The sequence below is a fragment of the Thermobia domestica genome, chromosome 4 (genome assembly GCF_964235325.1).
Source record: "Thermobia domestica chromosome 4, izTheDome1.hap1.1, whole genome shotgun sequence".
Taxonomy (NCBI): Eukaryota; Metazoa; Arthropoda; class Insecta; order Zygentoma; family Lepismatidae; genus Thermobia; species Thermobia domestica.
This window is the reverse complement of record NC_137457.1, coordinates 23,742,516-23,763,850: the sequence shown is the minus strand read 5'-3', so window position 1 is coordinate 23,763,850 and position 21,335 is coordinate 23,742,516. Positions and strand designations below refer to the sequence as shown.

Genomic DNA, 21,335 nt, shown 5'->3' with positions numbered 1-21,335 from the left:
GATTGTATATAACAGCTGCGGATTTTGTTTCGGGAGAGGCTTGAGGAGCTGGTAACAAACATTTGTGTTGCACATGCAATGCGAAAAATAATTACAAATTTATTTTGGGAGGGGCTTGAGCCCGTTACCTACCCCTTAAATACGCCAGTGTACATCAGTCAACCGTTTCCATATTATCTCATTGAGCAACGAAACAAATTTTGAGTAAAGGCAAAATAACTATCAATATTCGAGACGAGACCGAGACTGACCAAGGTCTCGTCTCGATTTATAGAGCTCTGTCTCGTCTCGGTATGTAAAAGTCCGTCTCGGTCTCGTCTCGAATTATCGAGACGAGACCGAGACGATACCGAGACTAGTCTCGGTCTCGGTACCATCCCTAGATGCGCACGAGCCGAGTCGAGATTTAAGCCTGTCTCGACTCGACTCGAATTCGAGACCAGACGTCTCGAAATTCAAGTCGAGACAAAATATACGCACACATCAGCCAGAACATTATGACTACCTACCCAATTGTCAGTGTATCCACCTTTGGCACGGATAACATGGCGACACGTCTTGGCATGGACGCAATGATCCTTGAAACGCCACTGGGAAGAGTTGGCACCACATGCGTACACACAGATCACCTAATTCCCGTAAATTCTGGGGAGGGGCAATGCGCTCTGACGTCACGTTTAATCACATCCCAGATGTGTTCAATTGGGTACAGATCCGGCGAGTTGGGGGCCAGCACGTCACTTGGAACTTGCACCTGTGTTCCTCGAACCACTCCATCACAATCCTGGTCTTGTGATATGGTGCATTATCTTTGCGAAAAATGCCACTACCGTTGGAAAACATGGTCATGAAGGGGTGTACGTAGTCTGCAAGCAGTGTGCGATACGCCTTGGCCATCATGGTGCCTTGCTCGAGCTCCACTAGACACATGGATGCTCAAGTGAATGTTCCCAGAGCATAATTAAGCCGCCACCAGCTTGTCTCCGTCCCTCAGTACAGGTGTCAAGGAGCTGTTCCCTTGGAACACGACGATTCGCACCCGCGCATCGTCATCGGGAGAAGGTATCGGGATTCATCAGACAATGCAACGCTCTGCCACTGTGCCAAGGTTCAGTGACGATGGTCATGTGTTCATTTCAGTCGTAGTTGCCGATGTCATGATGTTAACATTCGCACATGGATGGGTCATGGGCTTCGGAGTCCCATCGTTAGGGGTGTTCGGTGCATTGTGTGTTCAGACACACTTGTACTTTGGCCAACAATATCTGATGTTAGTTCTGCCACAGTTCGCTGCCTGTCCTGTTTTACTAGTCTGCGCAGCCTATGAGGTGGGGGCGCCCAATCCCTCGACATTTGGATGTCGTTTACCCTTGGTTTCGCCACTTGTTGAAGACACTCACCACAGCCCTCCTCGAACACCCGACAAGTCCTGCAGTTTCCGAAGTTCTCCTGCCGAGTCTCCCGGCCATTACAACCTGCCCTCGGTCAAACTCAGATAGATGGCGCACCTTCCCCATTCTACACACGGCCAGCACTCTCACTGATACTACATGCATCATACGTGTGACTGACTATCGACTGGATGGGTTTATATCGATAGTAGGTAGATAGTCACATGTTCTGGCTGATCAGTACATAATAAATTAATTTAAAATGTAGGAAAATTTCAACATTCTGATTAACTTGCAGGAAATTTCACAATTATAACAAGAAGCAACTGACTTGCACAAGACAACGGTTAGTTGATGAGGCAATCTTTTTTCTGGTTTTTGAGATGTGCGGCTTTGACGTCAACAAATATTTGGTGCTTATTAGTCGCGCTTCTATTTTTTTTCTGATTTTTCGAGTTCATGATAATTAACAATACATTGCGCAATTCTAATACATGTTCATGTTTTCATTCAATCCAACTCAAGCCGCTTCAGATACTATATAGTTGTATTTGTTTACGAAGAATTAATTGCGTATCAGAAATACACCCCAACAAAAAATTCTGCGTGCTCATCTGCTCAGTATTCAAGGTTTTAATTACAACCTGAATTGCTAAAATGCGAACGTAACTTGCGTTAGATATCTAAACAGTTGCTATGGGTAATTCAAGCACATGCTAATTAGTCTTTCTAGCAAGCACTTCTGCTGTTCACAAACCTTACGCATTCGAGTAGGGGAAAAAAGATATAAAAGAAAGAAGAAAAATTGTAATTTTGCAACCGTGACTCACTCGGGCTCATGCTCGCTATCCTCAATGGAGCTCGCGTTCGCTAATCTCAATGAGGATCACACTAGTCAAGATTCTCACTAGTTCGAGCTTCATCTTGATATTCACTGTGAAATTCTCTTTAGCTCAATCTCGTAATGCTACACGTCCTTTCCTGTTTCCACATTTGTCTCACCATTTTCGATTTATAGGGGTGGCCGTAGATTTTTCAATTAAGTTTTTGTTTACATTTTGACCCGCCGCCATTTTGCACAGGGTTATTGTAGAGTTGCGACTTGCTCCATTTTTCTTCATTTTACAACAGCTTTCAAACTATGTACTACTTAACCCCCCTTCCCACTTGAAACTTTTGAGTTGGATCCCGTCTGGGGCCCTACGGGGAACTTTGGGGCAAACTTTACCCCAAAAAGTGTGCCCTTGAAAATGATAGCATACGTGTTCACCGAGTTTTCCATGTACCCAACCTTTTCCGAACAAATGACTCAGTTCAAACTATTCTACCAGGTTTTTTTTTTTTTTTTTTTTTTTTTTTTTTTTTTTTTTTTTTTTGTAGGTTTTCCATTACAAACCAGTTGAGAATGCTCCATGAGCATTGCTAGAACGAACTTAAAAAGAATGGAGAGAGGAGCGGGAAGGATAACTGTCATTGTTGTTAGATGTAAAGGTAAATCTCTTTGTCCGTATCATCATCTCTTTCTCACAAAAATTGCCAAAATATCTCTCTACAACTTACAATTCTCGAGATATGGCTGCTGGCGTGATGTGTTCTAAAACATCCCAAAGGTGTTCTATAAAATCAAAATCAGTACTCTGTGCAGGCCAGTCCATTACAGGGATGTGATGGTCGTGTAAACACTCCGCTACAGGCAGTGAGTACAGTATGAACTAGTGCTCGATCGTGTTGAAAGATGCAATCGCCATCCCCCAATTGCTCTTCAACAGTGGGAAGAAAGAAGGTGCTTAAAACATCAATGTAGGCCTGCGCTGTGAGAATGCCACGCAAACCAACAAGGGGTGCAAGCCCCATCCAAGAAAAACACTACCACACCATACCACCACCACCTCCGAATTTTACTGTTGGCACTACACACGCTGACAGGTGACGTTCACCGGGCATTCGTCCATACCCACACCCTGCCATCGGATCGCCACATTGTGTACCGTGATTCGTGACTCCACACGTTTTTCCACTGTTCAATCGTCCAAGGTTTACGCTCCTTACACCAAGCGAGGCGTCGTTTGGCATTTACATGCGTGATGTGTGGCTTATGAGCAGCCGCTCGACCATGAAATGGCCATTTTGACCAATATCATGGGAACGGTAAGTCATAGACAGATATTGGTGTTAATCAATACTTAAGAGTATGGTAAACATTTTGGTACCGATAATAATGGGTGGCCACTAGCGAACTGGCTATTGGCCAAACCAGTGGCTACCGGTTACTATTTGGTACCCAAATATTTACCATCCTCTTAGGTATTCAACATCCATATCATCTCTCTACAACTTATGGTTCGTTAAATATCTAGAAATTGGCCATTTTTGGCCAATATCACGGGAATGGTAAGTCATAGAGATATGATATAGGGTGGCAATCAATTCCTAATAGAATGTTAAACATTTTCATACCGATATTAATTGGTGGTCACTGGCCAATTGGACAGTGGCCACCGGTTACTATTTGGTACCAAAATGTTTACCATCCTTTCAGATATTGATCAACCCGAATATGATCTCTCTATGAGTTACGGTTCCCAAGATATGGGTCCTTAAATTTCTGTAAATCGGTCATTTTTTGCTCAATATCTCGGAAACGGTAAGAGTGACGCGAAAAATTTAATCACTTTCTCTTTTTGATGCTCTATCGAATGCAGTGTTCAAAATTGAAAAAATCGCAAATAAGAGACAGACAGACAGACAATTCAGTAACAAACTTTGTAAGTTCGTTGAATATGTTGTAACTCACGATATCCCGCCCGGTGGCACGTATAACTTCGGGATTCGTCTATTTATAACATATCAAATGCGAACACAAGTCTCGTTCGGATCTCAGCGGAGCCACTCCCTTGTCAGTAAGCAACTGTCTTACTCGAATTGTTTTCTTGCTTTGGTTAGACTTGGGCAGGAATAAAAAATATGCATCCCGGACAATAATCCATAAAGAATTCCTCCTGAGGGCACCATGTTAAATGTCGCTACGTACGATCAAGTGGGTATGCTACCCAGTTAGCCAAGTAAGGCGACTGGACCCTGCTTCACAACAATGCGCAGTAACACACTGCTTTCTGGTGCAGCAGCTCCTGGCCAACAGAGAAGCTGTCAATCACCCACCATACTTACCAGATTTGTCTCCATCGGACGTTTTCTTGATCCCCAAATTGGTATCAGCCCTGAAGAGTGAGAGGTTTTCGGACGTTTCGACTATCTAAGGTAATATTGGCGTGTGCTACGGAAAACATGCAATGTTTCAACTGGCATATGCCGATCAAGACAGGCTGAGTAGAGCCAGAATGTACCGATAGCACAAGTTGTTCGAAGATAGACGTGAATCAAGCGCTTTGCTTCCCCATCTTGGACAAAGACCGTCCGTAATTAACGAGAAACTAGTGAATACTATTACAACAATTATTCGTGATGACAGGGATATGTCTGAGAGTGCTAATGATGTGTTTCTGAATCAACATCAGATATGGCTGATTCTGAATAAAAAGGTTTTCGAAGGTTTTTTTGTTTCATTTAATGGTTCTTGGAGGGACCTATGTACATGGTTCTCTTTTAACTGCTACCAGTCACAACTTTTTGACCTATTGTGTTCATTTTGGTATCAATCGGAATCTAATGAACCAGCCCAGTGGTTCTCAACCTTTTTTCACTGACGACACACTTTACAGGACTGACATCGCGACACACTTGTTTGATATTTTTATTATAAATAATAATAATAATATCTATTATAATAGTTAAACCAATTAGTTTTTATAATGACTATATAGCACTGAGCATTATTGCTACCGCTGGAGATGTTGGCTCTACAGTCTGTCTCGATTTTAACTAATTATTAATAAATTCTTCACGATTTTTAAATTTAACATTTCGCGACACACCTTAGGAGAGTGCGTGACATACCAATGTGTCGCGACACATCGGTTGAGAACCACTGTGCTAGCCAATGGAGAGGTTGCTGTTGTTCTATACAGGCATTACACTCACCTCTACAACAACCTTTGAATATATATTAAAAGAAAGTTACGTAGGAGGAAAATCAAAAACATTTTCATACACAACATTTTTATTACATCAAGTTCAGAGAACGAAACAATGTAACATCAATACTGCACCATTGTCGCAAAATCAAGGCTCGATGACACCCATTTAAAGCATGCAGATCATCATTCCAAACATTAATTCATCGGGAGCTACTGGTATTACAGTTATTAATTACAAACACTTAATTACTGGGATAACAATGCCCACAAAACAATACAATGTTGCAGTTTTCATGTTACTGGTGGTGCGAATGTGATTCCGCCATGTTGGAACTGTTGAAATGGAATGATGCATCATGGGACAGTATAGTAAGTACATGTTTCCACAATATTTACACCTTGTTGAACGCTGCTATATCAACACTCTGAACCTGAAAGTCAAAAAAAGTATTATTTGTAGCTTCTAACGCTGAGTAGTTCATTACATCCTACAAAATACGACACTCATCAAGTATTCAGATTAGGGGTGGATTATCATTTGAATTATAATACTGTATTGTATTTCTGGTGATTCTGCTATGAACTCCATTACAAGAAAAGGATATGAGTCATTACATACAGAAGAACTACTTCTCATGTCAATCACAAAAGTGGCCGCGCTTGGATAAATTACTAATTGCCCTTTTTACGAGTGATCAGAAAATGAGGTTACAAAGCCTGCAGTGAAACGTATATATATTATTTCATACAACCAATATAGCAAACACCACTAGGTTATTTTTCGACATAGCGTAGCGGTTGAAGGACTTGTTGCATCTTGGAATGACTTTAAAGATTCTCTCCTGGTAAAAATCCTGTTCTTGCATGTTCCACCACGTTGTCACGAAGTGTTTCACCACCTCGTCTGAAGCGAAGCGACGGCCTCCTAGGTGCTCCTTCAATTTCAGGAACAGGTGAAAGTAGCTCGGAGCGAGGTCCCGGCTGTAGGGAGGGTGGTCGATATGTCCCAGCGAAACTCTTTCAACAGTGTCCTGGGTTGGCCATTGTACTTGTCGGTGACGTTTTCTCTACCAGCTAAAAATTTTCAAAACTATTCTGCGACATGCTGACAGAACATTACAGTCTTTCCGTACAGCTCTACCAGCTGCCGGTGAATTTCAGCTGCGGTTACATGTTTCGCCAATGGAAATCAAATAACTGAGCGGACGGACTTCTTCGCCAGACCAGTTTTCCAAACGAGTCGCCATTTGTGTCTATCTACAACTAGCGCCGCAGGTAGCGGGTGGCTGAAACTGCACAGTTGCCAACTCCATGTATTACAATTACCGCACACAGCTCATTCCTCTATAACAGACACAACTCAAGAAATATTGACCTTGTAACCCTAGTTTCTGCTCCTTCCTCGTATATTAACTTCAGAACACAGAACCTAATGAAACTATTTTCAAACTTATCCGCCTGGAGTTTTTTTCTTCTGATCACATAAACCGATATAATTTAAAAATATGCGAGTTTCAAAATACAGATGTCATGTTTTTAAGTTAATATAAAAGGCGCAATTATAAATTTATCCAAGAGTCACTTTTACCAGTGGCACGAGCGCTACATCTTTGAAGGTTCTTAATGTTGTATCACAGTTTTTTTTTTTTAAGTTTAATTTCATTTTATTTTATATTTTTTAGACTAGTATAAGACTGCCCTAGTAACACATATTTGGCAAACTTTAAACACAATATCATAAAAGACTGTTTAACCTCCTTTCCGCTCTGAGGCTACGGGAATCCAAACCACTACAATACGTTCAATGCTCTCCCATTGAGGATCGAACACAGGACCATGTCCAGCAAATAAGCGAGTGGTAGCACTAGACTAGCGTAGAGAGTAATAAATAAAAAAAGGCAGATTACAGCAATGTAAGAAATATTGGTATATTGCACATAAAAGGACAATATAAAAACTACAGGGTGTGTCCCAAAAGGGATTTAATATATATATATATATATTGAACATTTACTAACAAGATCTGTACAAAGGGTTAATATTCTTCAAAGTACTATCCATGAACATCTACATATTTTTTCGCAGACTCTCCCACGCCGGTACACCCCCCTCGAAGACCTCCTTTACTTAGGCAGCCTCAATTCTGTCGAAATGGCGTTCTTGGGAGTACTATTTCTTGATCTTGGGGAAAAAACTAAATCGGTAGAGTGGCTGCGGTAGCGCTGCCACGTTAAGTTCCACCAGTAACTCACGGATGCGCAGAGATGTGTGGCTGGCTAGGCGCATTGTCGTGATGCAACAACCAAGTAGCGGTGTTTTTTCGCATACGGATGACTCCTTTTTCTGCAGTAGTTCATGAGTTTCTGCAACGTCTTTGTCGAGTTTTGTGCAGAACTTGATCATCCAACGTTGTTCGAAAGTATCCGCTATGACGTGGTGCACTAAATCGGCGATCTTGATACCTCCTCGGAATAGACTGACCTATGGTGCGCTGCAAAAGTTGAAGGTTCCGTCCACCTAATTCAACACGCCAGAATATGCTGCGACTTAGATTAAGTAACACATTTCAAGTACTTAGGAGCCCGAATCAGGAATTCGAACCACATGAGCTCCCGCCGGAAACAGAATCCGGGTCCCCGCGTCAAAGGCGCATATGCTAACCACTTAGCTACGAGAGAGCTTCACACCATGCCTTAAATTTCTTAATTAATAAACATACTGAAGTCAAGCAAGTTAAGTATCTACAAAACAATGTATGTACCAACATTAACATTATGAATGTGAGTCATCTCCGCTGACAACCAAACATTACAATACGCTACAAGCAAGAAAAACGAAATATTTCAGAAACATAGAGAGAGAAACGAGAGAGACACGGTGAGAAGTCAAATCAGAACAGAACTAAAAATACAGCCATTACAACAACAAATACAAAGGACATAACTACGTGGTTTCTTGAGTTGAGTTGATTTTAAGTTGAACGTCCCGTCCAGCAGCGAGGCTATATGAGACGTGGACCAACTGATTAACGTGGAATCCGAACCACATTAGCTCCCGCCGGGAATCGAACCCTGGTTTTCCACGCCAAATGCGCGTACGCTAACCGCTTAGCCACGGATGAGCTCACTACGTGGTTTGTATGGGAGAGAAAAGAACACCCAAAAAAAGTGTGGTAGGCTAGAACAAGGCTGTACATATTGTTTCTAAAGTATGCCTTCCGCAGTTCCCAATCTATTGCCAATTCAAGGGAGGCAAATACTTACATAATCTTCAATTTCCTGAATGGCTTCTTGCAACCAATCCACTGAGACTTTGTCATCTTCGACGACACATGAAATTTGCAGCTTGTTGATTCCATACGCCAATGGTACAAGTTTAGCTGAAAAGAAACATATTTTGAATAATATGTACAATTAAATAAGCGCAATACTGATGAGAACAAGGAATATTTCTAATAAAAAATATTTGTATATAGAGCAGCAGAAAAATTTTAAATAATAATGAGCCGAACAGTTTTATTTATTTAATCTAAAATAATACTTAATTGCAAGAAGTACGTTGTTTAATCTTTCCTGGCAACGTGTTTCAAGTGTATGTTCAGGCTATCAACTCAGGTGAAATTCCGACATTTCGAATGCAGACATTGCATTCATCTTGATGTATTACGAAGACACCACAGATTTGTTGACATAGGTAAATAACAAGGCGTAAAACAAGATACAGAATAGCACTTATGAAATAATGGCGATCCCATGATTTTTCCTACAGAAAAGGTAAAGAACAGGACATGGATAGAGAGTTTTTTTTTTTTCACGAATTGTGAAAGTACTCTAAATATTCCTCTAATAGACTTCGCGACATGTGGTCAAGATTTATGAGCCTGTTAACCTACTTTCTTTCTCTTTTTGTCTTTAAGAACCACTAGGTTCCGGCTAGTTTTCCTCGTGAGAAAACAGTCGTTACATTGGGTGTAAACAGAAGAACAACAACACTAAGAAGGATGACAGCACACATGCTCCCGAGGACTAACCGAAGACTGTTAAGGGATGAATATGAGAAGTGACTGGGAAAAAAGGCCTTAAACTTTGTTCAAAAGTTTATGAAGATGGCAATATTAAAAGGCGAACTGCACATCTTGAAACTTCGTTACTTACACAGTTATGAATAATCAGCAGAAACAACTGATTAGTATCGAAATTTGAACTACAAATTCTAAGGATTCCTTTTCTTTTTTATTTTCATTTTACTGTAAATTACTAAACAACCAAACAAAATCTTTATTATGTATTTTTGGAAAAGAGGTCCCCGTGGAGAGACACCCTCCATCCCCAGAACAGTTTTTGACCCTCCCTCACAAAAGCTGCATTCCACTTAAAAAAATATTTACATGTCTTGTCTAAAAAATGTCTTGTTTTATAAAACTTTACACATTCGTACTGGCACTGAATAAGCACACAACAATTTGGCTCAAATAATTAGAGAGAGAGAGAGAATGACACTTTATTTGAATTTATTTACCATACATGTTTGCAAACTACTGCATAATTTTTAACGCATCATCCTCATTACGAATGTGTTAACTATTGACGGAAAATGATTAAATATGCCCTGTAAGTGTACAACAATTAAATAAATATTGTACCATAAGCTCAAAGTAGAAAGTATATTGTGGTATTTCTAGACGTATTCCACATTTAAGGAGCAAAAGTCCGATGAAATTAGTTCAACTTGTCGATTGGCTTTACCTCTGAATCTCTACGGTTCCCGAATACATAAAAAGCTCTGCGATTTGTTCAATACACATGAAAAAACTTAGAAGTTATAAATAAATAAATTAGCATTACACTTTGTTATAAACTGAAGAGTTAAAAAAAGTTAAGATTTTAGTCAAATGCATATTTATGAGACATTTAATCTAAAAATTCACAAAATACCTTGAGTGTAAACAATTTAAAATTATTGCTGCATTAGTTCTAATCTTATTTTTACAATACCATCAGAAATATTTTCGATGATGTTTTCAGAGTTCTAAACCACCGTGTGGCAGTTGCACAAAGCATTGTTTTACAAAAGAATACACTAATGTTTAGATACTTACATGCACCCCATACTAATCCATCTGTAGTGATCTTTCGGACAGCCTGTTCCATTACCTTCATATCAGTTTCATCGTCCCACGGTTTAACATCCAAGATAATGTTCGATTTAGCTATAAGGACTGGCTCTGGAAAGAAAGAACACAAGTAATACTATCAAGTTCTTATCCGAATCATGATGTAGCGGAAGATTTCACTCTCAACTGCACGATGTTACGAAGGGGAATGCATTAAAAAAAAAAATAAATAAATAAATAAAAAATAAAACACTCGTTCAAAATTTCATGTTAAGTTTTATGCGTTTCGGTTCATTATGTGAGTAATCTTTTAGAAACAGTATAGGGCATGAAATAAACGCAGCGTGTCTACTAAAATTCCAAAATGAAATTTCGTGACCTTTTCTTTACCAAACCATAAAATTTCATTAACATTCAGGCAGTGACGGATCTAGACTCCCCCCCCCCAAGTTTTTTGAGTGACAAAAACAATTTGTTATTATTTATACATTTTTGGAAGTTTATAGTGAACTCACGATATACCTATCATAGTCTGGGTTTGGCCTGCCCCCCCCCCCCCCCGTTTTTACCTACTAGATCCGGTTCTGATATTCTTTAGCACTTATCTCTACTTTTAAAGGCTGTTCCTTGTAGACATAAAAACTTGGGGTCTTCTCACAGTGGAGTAAACTCAATAGAAGCTTAGGTGATTTTGGTGATGCGATGCGATTAGTATCGCCACTACTTAAGGATGCCAGCTATAGCGTGCTTTGCTTACGATTTGGTAGCGTCTGCAGCCGACCATAGACATTTTTAACGGCGAATTTTGTCGTTTTATAGAACAAAATTTTCCAGTTTCTACTTACATTTGTACAGATAAAAAGAATTCGTGACCCAAAATCTAAATTTCTTGACTTTCATGACCGTTTTCTGATTTTGTGGCCTCGTGACTTTCGTGACCGATAGAAACTCTGAAAAGGCAATGGAACTGTATGGAGGAAAAGTGATACAAATCAAAAGAAGGCATAAAGAGTATGAGGAGCTATGAAGGAAAACTGACGCAAATCAACAGAAATAACAATAGATAAAAAGTTATGTCAATGGTGGTGGCACAATCATGGTGGAAACCCGCTTGCGAACTAAAGGTATCAAGCCATTTTTTTAAAAAAAGAAATAATCACACGTCTGGGCAGAACTATGCGCACTGCGTATTGAATATTATAGAAAAGACCTTTCAAGATTAAAATTTTCTTTTTCTCATACCTCAATTTCCTTACGTATTTTTAATTGGCCTCTATAGCCTCCGAAAAATAGTTGATGCAATGAGCCGAAACATGTAAGAGTCATACAATTTTAGAAGGCATTATGAGAAGCATCATTTGCTATAATATGTAACTAAAATAATACAAATATTCTATTTTTTTTTTCTCTTTCTTCAACTGTTGAAACTGTTTCTTGACACACACAGTCACAAGAAGAAATAAGTTGTCTTCGCTTCAGTTCTACATTTAGAGCAGAATAGTTTGAGAGATGCATTTTCGTTGTTTGAACATTACTCTATATATATATATATATATATATATATATATATATATATATATATATATATATATATATATATATATATATATAAAAAGCAAAAAATATATACAGTATATTTGTATACCTTTAGAATACTCGTCTGGAGACGCGAATTGCACCCGGAGGGGCATTCCATCATATTGCTCTGCGGTCCGTGGGTGCCATTTCTACAACACCCGATCGATATATATATATATATATATATATAGAGAGAGAGAGAGAGAGAGAGAACCTGAAAGATGTGCATAAATTCCGGGAAGGGATTCGTGATATGAAAAGAAGACAAAGTCCTCTTTGCATGTTGTCGAATTCCGTATCGTGTACGACGGACAGCAGTGCCAACGTAAAATCGAAACTCGAATACAGGCAATTGGAACGGAATAGAAAGATGTGCACATACTTCGAGACGTGATTCATCACATCAAAAGAAGACAAACATTCTTCTTGCTTGGTGCATTGACGTGCACATCTTTCTATTCCGTTCCAATCGTCAGGATTCGAGTTTCGGTTCCAAGCTGGCACCCCTGGCATCCCTGACGATGCGGAATTCGATAACATGAAAAGCCATTTATTTCTTCTTTTGATGTTATGAATCACCTCCTGGAGTTTGTGCTTATCTTTTAGGTTCACCGTGTATATATGCAATATATCAATGTCCTGAAAACACCTAAAAAAATTGCAAGTTACGAGTCACCCTCAGAGCAATTCTAATGCAACGTGGAATGGGGACAGAGGTAGTGAATGGTAGAAATGGAAGATTGCATTATTTCGCGTGCATTACATTACTTGGTTTCGTGAGAGAGAATGGAGATAGAAAACTGCGCCGGATTCGTGTCTCCAAAACGAACTACAGAATCCAATTGTATGTTCCTCAAACCTCGAAGAAGCAGCGCTATAGTTGTGTGAATGCACGTATTATCATCCTGAAATATGGCGTCACTGTCGAGTACATCTGGAGAACAGGATGCACACTCATGTCCAAAATTGTTGTCGCATGCCTATAAATATATTGTTTTACGAATATAATTTGATAATGAATTCGCCCGGCATTTCTTATAATGTTAATATGTGTATAGTTGGCGAAGACATGTATGTGGCAAATTTCATGTCAAAAGAGCCGTAGATAAGAACTATAAAACGAAGATAAAATTTTCTTGTCCATTTAGCAACATTTTGTTTTATTCATTCTAATTTTCGTATTTATAATTCTTTTCCTATGAAATTTACCACAAATATATATTTTCCAATTATACACATAGTATCAGTATTAAAAGTACCTTGCAAAAACATTATCAAATTATATTCTTACAAGAAGATAGTTATAGATATGCGACACTAATTTTGGACATGAGTGTACATGATTCCTAATATGGCAATATAATCACGGGCAGTGACGCACCTGCTAAGCGTCGCCATAAGACACACTGAAGACCAGGATATTATAGACCATAGCATCACTGAGCTGTCGCCACGTTTTGCAGTTTGGCGCACAAATGTCGCTCAAAGGAAGGTGCAAGTTCTCCATGAGATGCAGTATTAAACCCTTCCTCACCAACCGTACTACAACGATATCTCTCACACTGAAAGCTTTCCCTGATGATCGGTCGATGCAACGTGCAGCTGAAGACTTTTTTCGTATTGCACCCAAAGACTTCTTTCGCTACGGAATCCAATTATTGGACGTTATTATTATTATTATTATTAAAATTCTGCTTTTTGGTAGGTCCTGAGACTATGAAGCTTATTTATTTATTTAGGTTTAGGCCTGGAAATGCTTCTTCCACGTTTCTTCATCTTCAACTTTCTCTTTTAACTCCCAATACGTTCTCCTATTCTTCAAATCATCAACCACACTTCGGATCTCATTCTCAACAAAGGGAAAATCCCAACCCACATCTCCTCACGGGAGAACTTGGGCAACGTCTTAGGCGGCTAACGTAGGTGAGGACCGATGGACTCCCGGGATAACGAGCCCACCTCCACCAGGTAAAATGGTCTCCTTGGAGGACGAATGAGCGGGTGGAGGTCATGGTACCTTGTTGTCCTTAGGAGAGGAAACTGTCCTAAAAGGCGGATGAACCACAAAGTGGCCAACGGCATGGAGATATGGAAAGGAAATGGGAATACTACCACATTATCTTTTTCCCAGGAGGGACGGAGGACGAGAATACATTGAAGTAATTATATTGTATCTTTTTATTTTATTAATTTACATATTATTTTTCTGGCCTTTGGAAATGATGCGCCCAGGAAAAGCATTTCATTCACACCAACATAAGAATTTGTCGGAGGACCTACCGAGATTAGTAATAGTTTTTTTTTTCTTTCTTTTAGTCTGATATTTTTTAAACAGTTGTCGCCAAAAGAGCTATTATTTCACTAACAACATTTTCTTAATACTAAACTTTACGGTAGTGGTCTCTGCAAAATACTTACTTTTTGATTTCTTTGCTGCATATTCGGCCAGCCTTTGTTCCCTCACTCTCTTAGTTTCTTCGTCTTCTTCCTCGGAATCAGATCCAAAGAGATCCACCCCATCATCGTCGTCGTCGGCTTTCTTTGCAGGGGCTGGCTGTGCAGGCTGTGGGACTTTGGCTCCACCTGCTGGCGCTGGGCACGTCGCACATCTGGTTTCGAGTTCCTTTACACGGTTGTCTAGCTTAGAAAGTACGGTCTTCAGGTCTTCAATTTCTGGAAAGAAAATTTAAAAGGTCTTGTAAAAATCACTTCTCAGTACACACAGGCACATCTATAAATTCTAAAATAGAGAAAACAGTAGCAAATAAATGAAATTAATAAAAATATATTTGCTCAACATTAGCGTGCCAATGCAAGTTGATTTTTTTTTTCACCTCACAGAGACTGTAATCAAATATCTGTAAAAGTATATAATATTTTTACCTTATTTTATTAGTGTCCAGTATTTTTTAAATTAACAGGAAAGTGTGTATGGAAGATGATGCGTAAAAAGAAAACAGAGAACAAGTCCTAAAAAAATCGGTACTTCAAAATGGATTCTCGATAGAACTCCTGAAAATTATTTCCTTAGGAATAAAAATGGTTAGCACAGACATATTTTGCTTTTCTATATCTCAGTGCTTTAATGCCGAATATTATGTAATCTTTACACTTTCCTCAAAATAAGGCTACCACTGGGACAAGTACATAAACCTGAAGATTACTGTGTGTTCCAAGAAACTTGAACATCACAGAAAATTATGTTCAGGTTGGTGAATACATAGAATAAATGCCATAGCGACACAAGTGACCGAGTCATTGTGGCTAATGGTGACTTAGATATATTAACAACAGGAAAAATGCTTAATGGTGAAAATAAACTATGTATACTTGATGCAATGTTCTTCTGTGCTTTACATATGCCCGATTATGTATATGTGGAAATCAGAATGTTATTTTCATTTTATTTATTAATTACATTAGTTGTTGTATGATCGTAGTGTTAATTGGTAATTTGAAAACAACTTACCATGTGGAATCGCAACTTACCATACGGATCCCATGTTACGGACTAACAAAAAATCTTCTATATTGAAAAGTGTATTTAATAATTTATGTACTCACTTAAAAGTGACCGTTAATTTGTTTGTTCGGACTGTTATATGTAAACCTGTAACCAGGTGTCTACTAAAATTCCAAAGTGAAATTTCGTGACCTTTTCCGGACCTTTTCTTTACCAAACCATAAAATTTCGTAATATTCTCAAGAGGGAATTTGGATACGAATTAAGCCAAATTCATGCATGCGATAGAAGCGTGCTTTACTAGCGATTTGGTAGCGCCTAAAGCCGACTTCCGACATTTTTGGTGCTGAATTTTGATGTTTTATAGAACAAAATTTTCCAGTCGGTACTTATATTTGTACAGATTAAAAAAAAAAAAAAAAAAAAAAAAATCGTGACCCAAAAGTTAAATTTCGTGAGGTTATCTTGACTTTCATGACAGTTTTCTGATTTCGTGACTTATTCGTGACTTTCGTGACCGACAGACACCCTGGTAAACCTTCGAACTTTTGTAATAATACCGTATACGTTCGCGTAATGTCAGCACCCCAACTTCGCACATCTGGCACCAGACACTATTTTAAAATTTAGAATAAATTATACAAAATAATTGTGGATTAGTTTATTTTGTGTAATATAATTTTAAGCTAAATAAAATAATTTATATACTAGCTACGTGTTCTTTATGGATTTTGAGTCAACCCCTTGAATCCAACCTTAATAATAATTTCTAGAACAATAATGGAGTACCGGTACTGTATGATATATAATAATATATATAATAAAAACATGCTTTTTTTTCTACCTTTTTAAAAAAGAAAAAAAAGCACATTTTCGTACTTCTGGCACCAGACACTTGTTTATTGATTTTAAATGCCATAAATTTGTTTCAATTAGTAGTCTTCATTTGCTTTTCATTTAATTATTTACCGATATTATGTAGGAAGTTCAAAATGAAATTTACTTCGATGAAAATTGCGCATTTTTTGAACGACTCGCGTAATGTCCGCACCTGCATTTTGACAGCGCAATTTTAGTAAGTGCGGACATTACGCGAGTGTATACGGTGTGCAGTAACAAAAACAAAAACAAAAAAAAAATGTTTATTAGATGTGCACGGAAAAGGATTTCAAATTTCTTTCTATACAAGATGTTTCCTACAACAACGAGATTTCTAGATTAAGGTATTTGATTTAATAGGAGGCATAATCCATAGGAAGAGATATTGTGAATTGAGTGAAGTAAGAAATTCCGATCTCCTTACATGTGCACTTTCTCAAGACAAGTTAATTCTTAGTATAAAAAGTATTATGATTAAAAAAAAAAGAAAAGGTAGATCTCAGTTTCATTTTTGAGAAACGCTAGGGAGATATTCAAATTAGTGTAATGTTAACACTTTTCTTCGACCAATTACGTTACCAGTGGAATGAAAAAGAACAGTCATCCAGACTGTGAGACTAGAAAGCATTTTTTTTTTTTTTTAACACGTTAGGCATCGTGTACGCCACATGGGATCTACATGTTTGCTCTACTTTGTTACTTCTTTAGAAAACCCACCCAGGGGTTAGGAATCAACACCAATATGGCGGAAGGTGTAGTTGTTCCATGTGTAGCTCTTGAAGAAAGGCAGAGTAATGATGCTAAACTATGTAGAAAATGTAAAAATAACAGTGAATTTGAGACATCAAGTATTTGTGCAGTAATATAAAAATTCAGAACAAAAATACGATATTAACAAAGTCAAGAGCGAAAAATACGAATACAAGTGCTACAAAAACAAATGACGATCAAAGTATGTTGAAATCAAACATTAATATTGAAGTTAAAAATATTGAATCGTGTTTGAAACAGGCAATAAAATACTTTAGTGAACTTAAAAATGAGGTGGACCTGCTTAGGCGTGAACAAATAGAACTTACAACTCAACTTTTAAAGTTGAACTGAAGTAAATGTGCAAGGTACAAGTCTATTGAAGGATGCAAATCAAACACAAGGAAATAAATACACACAGCAACGTTCCCACTGTAATAATAAAACATACAGTGATGGTGTACAAATAATAGGCCTACTACTGGGAACAATTATGGTGTGGAAGAAATTAGTGCAAGTGCTAAACTTAAGATACACAATGCGCAAGCACAAGTGCAAGGAAAACTGGTACATTTTGAGAAGTCTCACAATAAAGTAATTAGTACGGAGCTGACCCCTCCGCAAAGCACAACTTAACCAATGGACAAGGTGGTAAGTGGACTGTAGTGAAGAAAAATACAAATAAGTGTAGTTTGACGAAAATCACGACCGAAAATAAAATAGAAGCGGATTTATTAGTCGAAAACAGATTTGATGTCCTCAGTAAGGAAAATGATAAGTACAAACAAAATGACAAAATAAACAACGCAGTTTCTGATAGTAATAAAGAAAAAGGGTCAGCGTCAGACGTACAGTAAAAGGAAACAGACAAGAAAAATACGTTTGTACGCGGACAGTCATGGAAGAAGTGTAGCGGTACATCTCAACAACTCTAGTAACTGCGAGGTGATAAGTACTGCAAAACCTGGTGCAACTTTTGATAAGGTTAGTGAAGGAATTATTTGGGAATCGGTAGAAATGGGCCATAATGATGATCTGGTGTTTTTAGTGGGACTAATGAGATCTCAAAAAAATCAAGCAAGTGCATTTTTGCTATGCTTAAAACAGCGACTACAGGCCTTATTACATACGAAGGTTATAGAGTTTACAGTGCCACATAGATATAATTTGGCCAGGTGGTCATGTGTGAATAAAGTGGAACGTGTAAACAAAGAAGTATATAAACTAGCAAACCACTTCAAAAACGTTTGTGCTGTGCACATAAGTTTGCTAGATAGGAAGTTACACACTTCAAAAGGGACTAGACCTAAATAGGTTTGGTAAGAAATACGTATGTGCTGAAATACTAAAGGCTGTACATGAGATAGGGTGTAGTAAAAACAACATTGCAATACCGTTGTACTGGGATACATTGGTACACACAAAGGAAACTAAAATAGGAAACGAACATTTTTTAGCGTTGAACACAGGAATAACCTTGGAAACATAAAATCCAGTAGAGATATCAATATAGTAAAACACTGTAAACTAAATTTGCTTAAAGTATTTCATAACAATTAGTTGAGACAAGTGTTATCAACTGCACATGTTATTTGCATTATGTAGCATTGGTTAAGCTGTATTGATATTAAATTTGTAAAATTAAAAGGTTTAGATTTGGTAAGTCATTATTCAAGACTTAACTTGATTCATGGAGGAGTTTGTATATTCGTTCATAGCAAGTTAAATGCTGATGAAACTGATGTATCGATGTTTGATCTGGAACTTCACTTTGAAGTAGTTGCAATAAGTCTCACTGATCAAGTGTGTATATGTAATATTTATAGGTCTAATTCGGGTAACTTACGGATATTTTTTTAGAAATCTTGAACTTCTTCTTGACCATCTGTGCAAAAGATACAGTATTATCATTTTATGTGGTGACATAAATATACATTGGATGGTTAACACTAAAGTTAAAAACTGATTTACAAAATCTATTAACTTCATTTAATCTCAAAGCTATTGTTAATACACCTACCCGATTTGGAAAATCAGCACTTGATCAAGTAATAGTAACCAGAGAGTGTCGTAACCATAAACTTGAAATATTCAACCCAGGTTATTCTGATTATGATGCGCAATTAGTTAGCTTATCACTTCCATCAACTAACTTACCGGTGTTGCAAAATACTACCAGAATTGTGAAAAGGTTATTTTCACCGAGTAACATTAGTTAACTTTTGTTATTTGTTGGCTCTTGAGACATGGGATGGAATCTATTCAGCTTCCACTATGGACGAGAAATTTAACTCCTTCTTAGATGCATACTTGCACTGTTTTAATGTAGCTTTTCCTCTCATGCCAATTAGTGAATGTAATAAAATTAAGAAAATTTGGATTACAACTGGTATTCGTAATTTCAAACGAAATTTAATTAAGTATGCTAAATTGCTTAATGATACAAATATTCATGATGTATTCAGAAATTACGTTAAAAAGTATAAGCAAACATATAAAAAAGTTATTAAGACAGTAAAGCTAATGCATAATTCGAAAATGATTAATAATTCTAGAAATAAAATTAAAACTATGTGGAATATTATTCACCAGTCGGTACATACAAATAAAGGTGATATTGCTAATTTGAATCACGTCACTTTTGACAATAAAAGAATTACAAACCCTACTGAAAATGCAAATGAATTTAATAATTATTTTATAACTTCTTCTCAGGTAGCTCTTAGTACTCTATCCCATCAAACTGGTACAAGTGGTTCTTCAAAGGTACCTTCTTGTCCAAAATGTATTTTTGTTACCCCAGTAATTATTGATGAAATATTAGCTATTATAAAAGATGAGAAATAGCAGTTCTGCAGGTCTTGATGAAGTACCGTTCACTATTATAAAACAATCTGCTTCGATAATGGCTCCCCACCTGACTCATGTAATAAATTTTCCCCTTGAATCAGGCATTTCCCCACAGCAGTTAAAAGTAGCTAAAGTGATTCCCTTGTTCAAAAAAGGTAGTCGTTACAATATTAAGAATTATCGCCCTATCTCAGTTTTATCTGTATTTTCAAAAAGAATTGAGACGGTAATGTCAAATAGGATAAGAAATTACTTACATTCCAATAATCTAATATCATTATCACAACATGGGTTTTTAACTGGCAAATCTACTGATTCTGCAATTTTCGATTTTCTTAGTACTGTTATGCATGCGATAAATAATAAAAAATGGGCAATTGGACTCTTTGTTGATCTTACCAAAGTATTTGACACTGTAAATCATGATCTCTTACTGAAAAAATATGCTTTTATGGTATAAAAGGAACTGCCAATAAATGGATCGAGTTTTACTAGAAGGATAGGTATCAGTTCAAATTACGAACGAAAATAATGAAAAAATGAGTAAGTTTAGTAGTTATAAAGATACAATACTAACTGGTGTACCTCAAGGATCGGTGCTTGGTCCATTGCTCTTTCTTATATACATTAATGATTTGACACATGAAATGCTGCCTAATAAATGTGTTTTATTTGCTGATGACACCAATGTTATTATTACAAGTAACTCACGACATGATATTGAATATAATCTAAACACTGCATTTTCACAATTAAGTATCTGATTAAGTAGCAATAAATTAGTTTTAAACAACGATAAAACTTCCTTGCTAAATTTTTATTATCCTCTTCAAAATAAATTTATTCCTTACACAATGGCAAATAACAAAAAAGTCGACTTCTCTATTTAAACTAAATTTCTTGGTGTCACCATTAGTTCGAAACTAACTTGGAATGAGCATATTTCTCAACTCAACAAAAAATTAAGTAGTATTTGTTTCGGCCTCCGTAGACTAAGAGGTAATGTCACAACACTGGTTTTAGTTCAGTGTACTATGCAAAATTCCATTCTTTAATAACTTACGATATTATTTTTTGGGGTTATTCTACTGAATATATTAGCATGTTTCGCTTACAAAAGGAAGCACTAAGGCTTGTGTTTGGATTGTCACCAGTCTTCTTACAAGCCCATCTTTCGAGGACAAAAAATATTATCTTGTGTGTATCTATATAAAATTATCTTGTTTATCGTAAGTAACAAACACTTATTTATTGAAAACACTAACGTCCATAAATAC

The 21,335-nt window shown here is 37.3% G+C and overlaps 1 protein-coding gene across 2 annotated transcripts in view; it reads right to left on the bottom strand.

Moving 5' to 3' along the window:
- Positions 1 to 5,490: 5,490 nt before the first annotated feature.
- The window catches only part of LOC145683772 (putative elongation factor 1-delta), a 49,747-nt gene continuing 33,902 nt past the window's right edge, over positions 5,491 to 21,335 (bottom strand). For both annotated transcript variants that reach the window (XM_081755338.1, XM_081755339.1), the window contains 4 exons: positions 14,535 to 14,789; positions 10,524 to 10,649; positions 8,689 to 8,804; positions 5,491 to 5,856 (listed from right to left, as the gene is read on the bottom strand). In XM_081755338.1, the coding sequence (XP_081611464.1) occupies positions 5,818 to 5,856; positions 8,689 to 8,804; positions 10,524 to 10,649; positions 14,535 to 14,789 (536 nt within the window). In that variant the 3' untranslated portion in view covers positions 5,491 to 5,817. The remainder of the gene's footprint in view (positions 5,857 to 8,688; positions 8,805 to 10,523; positions 10,650 to 14,534; positions 14,790 to 21,335) is intronic.